The 12,652-nt window shown below is 31.5% G+C and overlaps 1 protein-coding gene across 2 annotated transcripts; it reads right to left on the reverse strand.

Moving 5' to 3' along the window:
• Nucleotides 1-1,935: 1,935 nt before the first annotated feature.
• On the reverse strand, nucleotides 1,936-8,783 carry LOC125841238 (rop guanine nucleotide exchange factor 14-like). 2 transcript variants are annotated; one of them, XM_049520325.1, is made up of 8 exons: nucleotides 8,546-8,783; nucleotides 7,149-7,309; nucleotides 4,348-4,734; nucleotides 4,022-4,176; nucleotides 3,854-3,928; nucleotides 3,489-3,758; nucleotides 3,046-3,393; nucleotides 1,936-2,492 (listed from the first exon to the last, which is right to left on the reverse strand). In XM_049520325.1, the coding sequence occupies exons 2-8, from the start codon at nucleotides 7,222-7,224 to the stop codon at nucleotides 2,112-2,114; spliced, it is 1,692 nt and encodes a 563-aa protein (XP_049376282.1). In that variant the 5' UTR covers nucleotides 7,225-7,309; nucleotides 8,546-8,783; the 3' UTR covers nucleotides 1,936-2,111. The 2 variants fall into 2 exon arrangements, with proteins under 2 accessions (XP_049376282.1, XP_049376281.1); XM_049520324.1 differs by lacking the exon at nucleotides 8,546-8,783 and adding an exon at nucleotides 7,427-8,178.
• Nucleotides 8,784-12,652: the final 3,869 nt, after the last annotated feature.

A 12,652-nucleotide genomic window follows, 5' to 3' on the forward strand; every position in this document is an offset into this window, starting at 1 on the left:
TGTAGAAATAAAACTGTAATCTAAGGATAAAATATGTAAAAGAATTTAAATATATTAAATGTGTAATGGAAAATCATTATGACTAATTATTAAAAAAATTATACTTCCTCCGTCTCATTTTACATGTCACCTTTTTCATTTGCACTTGCATTAAGAAATGAGGTAATTTTACCCTTATACCCTTATTTAATGTTTTCTTAAGACAACTTTATAATAAATGATGAATATGTTAGATTTCAAAAATATAAATGCATTTGGATGACTATTTAAATTTTAGAGTTTATTTTTGAAGCCAAATTTTTTCACCAATTGATCCAAAAAATTTAAAAAATCAAGTTTTTCCAACCTCAATTTTCCTATATGTTTTGTGTAAAATATTTTTTAAAATATTTTTATATATAAATTCTTAAAGCAAATATGACAACATCACAAAATTCCTTTGAACTTTTTGAAATGTCATCTTCCTTGATAAAATTTGTTGAAGCTTTAACTTTCTAGATTATTTTCGAATTTTTCTCATTTTTTATTTTTAATTTGTTTGTTGATATTTTTTTTTCAAAATCAGATTTTATAGAATAAGTAGTGAATAAAGAAAGTAGTTAATTAATGAATGAAGTACTCTCTCAATGAAATTAACTACTTGTAAATTTCCTAGGTTAGTCAAAGTAACTACATTTTCAAGATTAATTAATTAATCTATCAAGGGTTTATGGACAAAATATGATAATTTATGCATAAATTTTATAAAATGACATATATTGTGGTCCAACTATTTTTAGAAAGGGATGACATACAAAATGGAACGGAGGGAGTAGTAACTATGATTATGATCACTATTACTATGTGAAAGATGTAAAGATTGTTGATTTTTTCTTGCTAATAATAACTTGCAATTTAATAATGTGTATTGAATTGTAAGTCTTGGAAATAGGAGTATTAATTACTATAATACGAACAGTCAAAATTCATTGAATCCCAAAATAAATATTACTCCCTCCGTCCCTATTTAGCTGTCCATATTTCCTCTTTTAGTTGTCCATTTTGACAAATCAAGAAAGGACAACAATTTTTTTCCTATTATACCCTTATTTAAAGTGAAAAGTTGTCATAAATAAAGTAAATAAACTTATGAACTTTCCATCATTGATTGGTTATCTTGAGTGAATTTATTTTGGAAGTAAATTATACTATAAGGGTAAAATTGTAACTTCACTATGCTAATTATTGTTGCCTTAATCTGTGTGTCATTTCTAAAGTGGACAACTAAATAGGGACGGAGATAGTAAATGAAAAAAATAATATTTTAAATAATTTCAAGAAAATAAATTAATACTTAAAGGATATTTTCGTAATTCAACTTTTGACTTAGATTCTTCCCACTTTTAATAATATATATGATGATATGATGAGATAATCTAAGAACAAACACATCATGTATATTTATTGATCTTGCTACTTGCTAGCATCACCAATTTGTGTATGCACCTTTAATATTGTTGTGATTTGCATCTATCATATCAAGGATTATAGTGAGATGAATAGAATCACTCCTTTCTTAATCAAAAATCTTGAATTCAACGGTAGAAATAGAACAAATTCTATTAAATAACAGTTCTCCTTTAATTGATCTTATGCGAGTAATTCCAACTTAATTAAAGCTTCAAAATGGATATTACACATTGGATGAGAAATCAACCAAAAAAATAATATTATGTCTATCATTCTTTTAGTTAGACCAATTTTCAAATTTCATGTCACGTAACATAAACTCATACAGGCCAAATTTAAAGCTAATCTTTAAGGTCTCAAAAAATGATCTGGAGAAATTTTACAAACTTAATTTTTTTCCAAGTAAAATGCATGTCGAAACATAACTTCAAGTTTAAAGAATCACAACTTCAAAAACTCACATTTTCAAGATTCAACTTCAAAATCTATAATCAAACGGGAGCTTGATAATGCTCAACTCGATTTGTATATTGTAAATGAGGGCAAGTTTCCAATGATAACCCATGAAAACTCAGCCTCAAGCTATAAGGCTGTTGTTTTGACATGGAAATGATATTATATAGATATCTACATTAAAGACTAATAAAATAAAACTTTGCTTATCAAGGTGAGTTTGCAGCAGACATGCTGCGACAAGCTTCTCTGCCTATGCACCACACTCTTCGGCTTGGAGTTGCAGTTACTGAACTTAATCTTGATTCAGCAAACTCAATATCTATATCAGAAGCATTGGTACGACGAGAATCACAACAACGTCCATCTGTTTTATTCATCTGATCAATCAACGAGTGCCTCACACGACTAGCCATGGGACTATCTGTCAATCCTGCAATTCTTATGCCAGGAAGGTGGCATGAAGCCGCGGGAGAATTGGGATTGCTCAAAATGTCTTCTTGCAGAATCTCTCCTATCCTAGTCAGGATGCTGAATGCCAAGTTCAACAGAACACGAGAGTATGCTTCAAGAATTGAACACCCGATATCCTACAACGATAAGAGAAGAACAAAAACAATTAAGAACACATTAAGCAGCCATGAAATACAATGACTCGTTTCGAGTCTTGATAATCTGGACATGGTATACACGCCTCATAGCACTAGGGAGACACAATATAAGCTAAGCAAATAATTGCCAATACTATTGTTTGCTAGGACCATTTATTGAAGACTCTCTAACTAAAAGCAACATGACAAAATTCGAAACAAGGTCTTGTAAATTGGTAATATGTCAATGTTTCTGACCTCCCAGACCCACACTATCCAACCCACTACTGTAAGTACGGAATGTACAAACAATTCAACATGCAGCACACAGATGATCTAGCTTTATCAACAGAAAGATTCTAGCTTTCTTTTAAATTACGGAGGAACAGTTCTCCTCATCTGAAAACAGCCATTCACGTTCTATTCCTCCCCACTAATAAAAAAGATTGAGAATCTCGAGAACTAAAACAAAAATGAAGTAATGTTTATCACAAGGCTCTCCTTTCTATATTAATTCTATCTTATGGATGTAGCTAGTGGGACAAAATTTTACCTTGCCATACTGGATCTTTGTCACATTGAGGAATGTCTGAGGAAGGTTTGGGTATTTATTCATGAGTTGCTGCAGAAGAGCTTCTGCTCTGCTCGATAACACCTCAATCTTGTCCAGTTCAGATATTGGATCTTTTTTGAAAGACCAAGATGTTCGAGCTGGAGATTTTCCACAGACATGGTCAGCTACTTTCTCTTTCCATGCAAGTATTGCAGCCTCCAACCTGTTAACAGCTTCAAGGGCATTGTGTTCAGATCTTACGTTAAGGAAATTGAGCATATCCTCCACAGATGTTGATTCTGCATTCAGGATCCTATAAAGGTCCTCCCCAAGACTTGTCCTGCCAGACTGTTAGAGTGAATGGATTTTGTTACTCGGTTCATATGAACAAAGAAATACATTGTAGCAACTACAAAATAGCTTCAGTGACATAGCTCACTTGCCTTTGGAAGTGCTTCTTTAATGATTGTTGGAACAGGCATTTCAGACAAAACATTTTCGTTGATAGCTTTAGCTGCCTTGTATATTTGATTCACCAACTTACCCTGATTCAACAATTTGTTTCTTTCAGGGTCAGAGAGCCCAGCTATGGGTACCTGGGGTGACGGAAGCCACCACCTTTTGCTCTCCCCAGCACTTCTACTTCTTCCTTCTGCTCGGCTACCCACTTCCGTATACCAAAACTCAGTATTAACCATTGAATCCAGAGCTTCCTAGACATTTCAAGAAATATAATATTTAAAATTAGAACCAAATTGATGCTTAAAAAGAAATGGTCTACTTTTCTAGGATTAAAGAGACCACCTACAAGAAGCATGGAGTCCAACTTCTGAAGTGCTGGAAGATTCATATGGATGTCTGCACGAGCTTTTGGAACCATGATCTGGTCCAACAGCAAGTTGAGCTTACATTAAACTTTACTATGATGAAATCATGAAATACATTTATTTAGTGAATGGCTAAAAGTCACAGATACCTCCAATTTCTGGCCATTAGAACCAGTTCGTTTAGCAGGAACCAACTCAATCATATGGTTCGTAGGAGAGAGCAACCACTCCATTTCTCTCTTCCATTTCCTCCTCCCATCCTCTGCAAGTGGCTCCAATTTCCAAAGTTCCCCAAACACTGATGCTGGAAATCAAGTAACAGTATGTCAAATCAGGAGGGAAAAGGAATAGTAATGGTGGTGTAGGCCATTAATAGAGCTATTTTATTGGCCTGTTAGACCTTTTAATTGTAACACAATGAAAGAGTTAGGCAAGGCAATACTTGAGAACAAAACCAAATTAGCAACTCTTATACCTGCAAGATTTGTAATGGCATTTGACAGTGCTAATGCAGTGGAAACCCCCTTGCTTCCTCCAGTCACATCCTCCCCCAGCAACAACTTTGCAAATTTTTCTTTCATTGTTTCCAAATCGGAAAACTGGGTTGTATAAGCCGGTTTTTCTTTTACATAGTAATGTTTTGGGCTTGCTGAGAAATCCCACTCCTCAGATCCCTGATCATCCCTCTTCATTGTTGTCCAGTGAGACGAGAAAGATCCAAAAACATTATTGCTAGAACTGCTGCTTGAGTCATCATCATCCAAGGAATCTGTAACACCTCCATCACCTCTGCTAGTGACACTTTGATTGTCATACGGCCGACTGTTCAAAATACTTTCAAGGCCATCATATGTTGTAATTCCTGAAAGTTATATTAATTTTAGCAGTGATGGAGGGAAGGGTAAAGGCTAATCCAAGACAAAACATTTGTTAATAAGATATAACGAAAAAATCGAGTACGGGCCATGATGCTTAAGTGTTGACTGCAAGACGGAAGAATAAATAAAATGATCACAAGAACATGCACAATTTATATGTCTTTTAATTAAAGACTTGCAGAAGATCTAAAAATTTAAGCATCTTAAATGTGCAATTCGACTATGTTACTTATACAGCATGGATGTTGCACAAGCATGACACTACTACCAGCATATTTAATTTGCAAGTATGTGTATGTTCATATTCTTGTCACTGCAAACTATTCTCTTTGTTAAATATATGAGAAACAAAAAAATGATCAGCTCAATGAACAAATTTGTCAAATTACTCCTTGACAAGAAGTAGGATGACTTAAATGGTAAACCAATAAAATATCAATACAGATGTAGATCTTCAAAGAAGATCAATTACTGAAGCACACAATTCCTACTTTTCTGTTGAATGTTATTTGCCTATATTCACAAGAAATAAAGATGACTAGATGTGTATATCAGTTAGCTCTACGTTTCTTTTTAAAATAGTAGCAGTTGATACAAACAGATGCCACAAACTGAAATGAAACTTCCCGAAGTAGCAGTTGATACAAACAGAAACTTTAAATCATTTCACAAAAGGAAAGCAGGCTTTGTCCCCTGTGTAGTTACTTCAGGTGTTGCATGAAATTGTAGTGAAGCTTTTAGTTTCAAAGAACTACTAGAGTTAGGTCCACCATTTTACCAAGCATATTTTAGACAAGAACCAGGGAAAACTACCACAGATCTCTGCATGGAGAGCTTAATGATAAATCACTACCACAAGTGAGGTTCTGGGGAGGATATAGTATATGCAGACCTTACCCCTACCTTAGGAGGTAGAGAGGCTGTTTCCGACAGACCTTGGCTAAAAAAAAAGTATGCTTATAATTTCAAAATATAAGAGTATTCCTCTCCTTCCCATCTATGAAATTATTAAAATAAAAAGTAGAAAATTTCAAAGCATAGTTCCTCCCATGTGACTTATAATTTCAAAATATGCCTAACTAGTGCTGGGTCCCACCCTAGGACTGTTTGTCAACTGAAAAAAAGTATATTTTTCAACCTTTGGCAGTTTCAAGCCATTGATCCCAGCATTTGAGTTGTTAATTTACTGAGACTAAAGCATTCACCAAATAACTAACATGGCAGTGTTCAGATTCAAGAAACATGTGCTTCACAGAAGTCAAAGAAACTACACTGAACATGTAGACAAACAAGGTGGTTAGTAAATGTCGGATTCACAATCTAAATATTAGCATTCACTTATAAATTTATTGGCATTTACCCCTGATATTGTGCTAAACTATCCATACAGATGACTAAGATATCATTAACGTTGTTAACTCCCAACGCAGAACTAAATAGGAAACTACCCAAATTTAGAAAAAGTTGTGTTCATGGCACATTTGACTGTTCATGTAGGAGCTCTAAAGATGTGGCAAACCCCCCTCCGGATACACACTAGAGTTCCGCTAATCCCAGCTTAAGATCAACTAAGTTACTTCAACAACATGAAACATTAATTTTCTATTCACTATGAGATGCAAGTGCAACTACTTGATACAGTTACTTGGCATTTATTCTGTCATCTACCTTCTACAGCTTTCTTTTTCTTTTTTTAAAATAGGTAAAAATATTTCTGTCTTCTACAGTTTTCTGAAAGAACCATTAAATCTGTAGGGCAATATTACTTTGAATGCTCTACTACTCCTATTATGGTCCAAGAATGGAAGTCATTACCTTCCTACTGACATAAACGTGACCGATATTAAATATGTCATGGTCAAAATACATATGCTTCAAAATGGAGGGCCATATCACAAGAGCATTGATGCATAGTAGGGACCCCGCACTCATAGCTTCTTTACAAAATGCTCTCTCATATCAATGATAGTTCCCTACAATGGTCTCCACAATTCTTTCAAGGGCGTGGACAACGTCTGGTCCTTGTACCAAATTGTAGATAATGACTCTTAATACAATCCCAATTTATAGCGTTATTTAATTTTGCTTTTGAGATGCAGCATTATAGAAACTAATCTATTTGTTAAGTACATTACCAACAAATAGCAATCATAGGAATGTTAATGTACTCCATTTTGTGTGACCCACACCTAAAAACAATCCCAGTAGAGAAAACACTAGAGATTGTTGGAGCAACATTTTGTGGAACTTTTTGCCCACCCAACCGACATATTCTTCGACTCTAACAACTATCCCTCAATCCGAAGCAAGTTGGGATCATCTATATGAAACTTCATTGTCTACATCGCGCCAAATACAAAAAAAGAATATTTATAACTAGTAAGAGGGGTAAGCTTACTCTGATTTTCATCAAAGTCAATGCTGATCTCTCTATCTCTTGTACAGCAGGCAAGTCTACTCCTCATGATTACCATCTTTAGCAATCTTGATTACCGTTTAGACCAAAATGTACTTCAGATAACTGGAAATTATCTCAAAAAGATGCTGTTCAACAAACACCTATGATAACCAAACAGTGAAAATGTCAGATGGCAAGATACAATTAATGCAACTGTTATCATTTTGAAAATAAGGCAAAAAAGTCATCAAACAAGTAAAATACATTAAAACTCTCACACTTGTCATTATTATTGTGCTTTGAAGTAAAAGCTACCACACTAATCCTCTTATCCCCAGAAAGAAGTGGAGTAAGAAAATGAAAGAACTTGAATATTTAAGCTCATCCACAATTTAACCAGACCAACAAAAACAACAACATACCCCTGTGTAATCCCACAAATGAGGTCTAAGAATGGTAGCATGTACGCGAACATTTAAGATAGAGAGGCTGTTTACAATAGATCCTCGGCTCAACAATTAAACCAAACCCTTCACTAAAATTTGTTCCTAAATTTCAAAACCAAACACCCTTTTAAAGTTCATTAAAACTGATTACTATTTTTTATTGTTTAGTTCCATGTAACTCTCAACAAGTCAATTTTAGCTAACTTCACAGTCCAAGCTTCCCATTCCAGTGTGCCCCAAAAAGACAGAAATAAAAAAGTAACAGCTCCATAAACCAATCAAAACAGAATACTTATCATAGATGGTCCATAAAAAATTAAAGATTTGTGACACCAATCATAGTAATGGTCCCAGTTTTCTAAGGCTCCAATTTGACTCAGAGCTCAAAAATACTCTTCTTAAAATATGAGTCCATCATAGTCACTGCTGGAGCCTTGAAACAACAAAAGTTCAGAAAGAAAAAGAAAACCACTTTATTTTACTACTTTAAAAATAGTTCATCATTATTTTAAAGAAAAATAAGGATTTGGGTGTAAAAAGAGAACCTTTTTGCGTAATAAAAGTAACTCTTTTCAGATGAAAAAGTCATAAAAAAGATTTGGATAGTGTCAGAACCTTCAGATTTATCATTATGTGGATTCTTTTCTTTTTCACATATGTTCAAAATAAAAATAGAAAATCAAATTAAATCAAGAAAAAACTACTATAGAAAAGTTGAATGTCATTGAATCTAAAACCCCTTCATGAAAAAAAAAAGAAACCTAACAGAAGGCCAAAAATAACAAATTTGCAGCCCCTAAACCCCCAAAGGCAAAAAAAATGTTTTTTTTCCTGAGCTGATTTTGGAATTTGGTCTGGTTAGCATAAGGTTTGATCCCCCACCCATCCCCATGACAAGAAAATGAAGAAAAAAACAAGAAATGGAGAGTGAGAACAAAAGCAAGAACAGACCTTTATATGATCAAATGAAGATAGAACTTCATTCATCTATCCTCTCTGAAGGATAAAAAAATGGGGTGTCATTGAGAAAGAGCTGCATTTATATATCTACAGATTCTTGATACTGAAAAGTAAAGATTTTTTTTTTCTTTCTGGTGAGAAGTGTGAAAGAGGTGGAAAATGAAGGTATGAAAACAGTGGTGGAAATAGAAAAAGAATGCAGAGAAGACAAGATTGGAGGAGGAAAGGAGGAGATAGTGTGTGACAAGTGAGGTGGGAGAGTGGGTAGAAAGAATATTTTACTAAGTATTGTATAGTGTAACAGATTTTTGAGTCAAGACAAAAAGAGGTACATGGATTAAAAAAATGGAAAAACACCAAAAGTAACCCCAACAAGAAATGGTCCATAAATATATTTTACTTATATAATATATATTTGACATAAATTATTAATTTCGTCTTCATAAGTCATAACTAACTAAATTTAGATATACTATGATGTAAATTTAGATTACCCCTAATGTAACGGCTTAGCCCGTTAATGATATTATTCGCTTTGGGTCAGTATTGAGGTTTACCCCGCCTTACTGAAATTTGTCTAAACCCGTTAAACTTTGACTCACATCAACAAGGCTGACACAGGAGTGACTCTGATACCATTTATAACGGCTCAGTCTATTAGTAATATTATCCGCTTTGGGTCAAGATCCGCACGACTTTAAAATGCGTCACTAGTTGGTAAGATCTGCTTACTTATATATCCAACATCTCTCGTGTGTATTTGCCAATGTGAGACTTCTTATCTTAAGAAGGGGTGTCACACCCGATCTACCACATTACATAGCTAGTGGTCTCAAACTCTTGTAGGAGTGTGGAGCTCTTAATAAAAAGTCGAGAGAAGTGTTAAAAACACTCCTAAACTTAGCAAGAATTTAGGGGTGTATTTCACTCATGTTGCAAGATCAAGGTGTATTAAAATTCAGTTAATTAAATTAATAAATATTTTTAAAATTGTCAATAATTCAGGGGTGTTTTCAATAGTTCTTCCATCAAACTATCATCATAAGCTTAATGACTTTGTACAAATTTTAAATACCATGTGGTTTATTATGAAAAGTCGATTATTACTCTTTCTCATTTCAATTTATATATCTTATTTAAACTTGACATCAAATTTAAAAAGTTTGAGAAGCTTTTTTAATCTTGTGGTTTTTAATTAAAAATGTGTAGAATGTATCAAAATATTATTTAATTTGATAGTCATAAACATATCACGTAAAAAATTAAAATTAAATAATTATCAAAAAAGGAAATGAATATATTTTTAAAAACGAATTAAAAGATATAAATTAAAATACAATAAATATTTTATTAAAAAATGAAACCCACTCACTTCTTAAACTACTTTGTAGAATTGTAACACAACATGCTGAAAGCATTTTACAGTGTACTTACTGGATTTGCTAATGTGTTTGTGATCAGGTGTGATGCTACTATGAGAGGAAGATGTTATATTATTATTATTTTATTATGTAGAGAGAGGTAGATCGATTGGATTTAAATTAGTTCTTATGCAAGTTAATTAATGTAATTTTCTTAAAACGAGATTAAGGAAATCTACAAATAGTTTTAGTCAATGAAATTTGACTACTCACTTTTGAGTAAAATTAAAAAAAGACAGTATGATCACAAATTACGTCTCCCTCTGTCCCAATTTATGTGACACTTTTTCTTTTTTGAGAGTCAGACATTTTAAATTTGACCGAGAATTTGCGCATGAAATCTTCAATTTTTTTCAATGAAATTTATATATTTGTAAACTACGTAAAAAGTACTATAAGTCACAATAATTGATAATTCAAAATATTTAAAAAATCTATGAAAAACTTACGGTAAAAAATAAACTTGTTTGAATTTCTGAAAAGTGTCACGTAAAATGAGACGGAGGGAGTATAACTCTATTAATGAAAGTTGAAGGTTCACTTTCAAGTAATTATCTATATACTAGATACAGGCGCCCGTGCTAGCACGGGCCCAATATCTTAATATATTTTTTTATTTTAATTTATGTGATATATGTAGAATTTAGAAAGTTGAATAAATTTAATATGATTTTAGATATATAAGTGGTTAATTATTTTCTGGTTGTGCAAATTTATTGTGAAGAGGTCCATTACGATGTCTATAATTAAAGTATTTTTCGTCATCAACCGTTAATTCTTTACTCAAAGTAGTTATAAGATATAAACAAATATTGCCGACATTCAAAATAATAAAACAATAACTAAAAAATATGAATTTAAAACTAAAAGTCATAGCCAAAACGGATTCCATAATTTTGAAAAAATTATACTAATTAAATTATAGTAGGAAAAAAAGTATTTTGTTTTTAAAAAGAATTCCGAAACACGCTGAAGTAGGCACGTCGACTAAGATGTTCCTGTTTCAACGTGAAATCTTGAATTTAAAACTAAAAGTCATAGCTAAAAAGAATTCCATAATTTCGAAAAAATTATACACTAATTAAATTAAAGTAGAACAAAAGAAATACTTTTTTTTAAATATTCCGAAACACGCTGAAGGAGGCACGTCGATTTTAAAAGTCATAGCTAAAATTGATTCCATAATTTCGAAAAAAATTATACACTAATTAAATTAAAGTAGAACAAAAGACATGATTTTTTAATTATTTTTCAGAAACGTGTTGAAGCAGGCACATCGACGGAGAACTAAAAGTCAGAGCTAAAAAGGATTCTATAATTTCAAAAAAATTATACACTAATTAAATTAAAGTAGAACAAAATAAATAATTTTTTGATTTTTTTTCCGAAATACGATGAAGCAGGTACGTCAATTTTAAAAGTCTTAGCTAAAAAGGATTTCATAATTTTAAAAAGATTATACAGTAATTAAATTAAAGTAGAACAAAAGAAATAAATTTTTAATTTTTTTTTTCAGAAAGAGCTGAAGCAGGCACGTCTTTGTCGATGTGCCTGCTTCAGCACTAACTGTCTCTTATATAATAAGAGAATATGATATATATAATTTTAGGATTGTTGAACTTATTTTTCTTTTAAAAAATATCACATAATAATAACTTTAGTTAAGAAAATAATAAAATCTTTAAACAGTTACCCTGTTTGAAAAATTAACTAAGAATATGAATTTTATTTCTTTTAGAACTATAATATCACTCAATTATTCTTATTTTTCTCAAAATATACATAACACAATAAAAACATATTTCTCTCCTAATAGGTAGACATGTCACGTTATTCTTTTTTCTAACAATATTTTGTTTAACTCTTTTAAATTATCCATATTTTATACCCAATAAAAAATATTATTAGAAAAGCCATGTCACATTAACAAGAAAATTTTATGCATGATTAAGAAAAAATTATCTAATATCATCATCTCTCTTCTTGATCCAGGTAGCCTTCAGAAAAAATAAAATATCAAAGATTTAAAAGTTGAAGGGGTTAATTACTTAAAATATTAAAGTAATATAAAAGTAAAATTATATTAAATATATGAATTTTAAAGAAAGACTAATATAGAATAAAAAATTTAGAGTTGACTTCTATCCTAAAAATTATCCGGGGCAAAATGAACAAGTGGATCATCTTTTCAAAAAAAGAACTTTATAAAATAAAATAAAACAATGTTATATGAGGTTATTAATTTATAAATCGTCACCGAACATATTCTTTTGTTGAATTTCATTTCAAATTAATATTATACAATTTAAAAATACAATCGCAACAATAATATTAATATTCCTACTAATTAGTACCACTTGTGTTTTGGATTTTTTTAAATAATTCCTCCAACATTATGTGGCTAGCTATTATGACATGGACTCTTCAAAACTATCCACAATACAATAACTTCATTTTCAAAATTTATCTACATGTATGAGATTAAGGAAAAAACTAGTGTCTACATGAATATGAAATTCAATAATTTGGTTAGTAATTCAATCATTTTTAATTACTGAAAAGTTTGTTTGCCTTTTTCTAAAAAAAAAAATTCTAAATTCTCTTGTATCACATTGTTTTTTACTTGAATTTTGTTATATCGTATTAATTGTTTCTTAAATCATATCATAGAATATCT

Source organism: Solanum stenotomum, chromosome 10 (assembly GCF_019186545.1).
Source record: "Solanum stenotomum isolate F172 chromosome 10, ASM1918654v1, whole genome shotgun sequence".
Classification (NCBI taxonomy): Eukaryota; Viridiplantae; Streptophyta; class Magnoliopsida; order Solanales; family Solanaceae; genus Solanum; species Solanum stenotomum.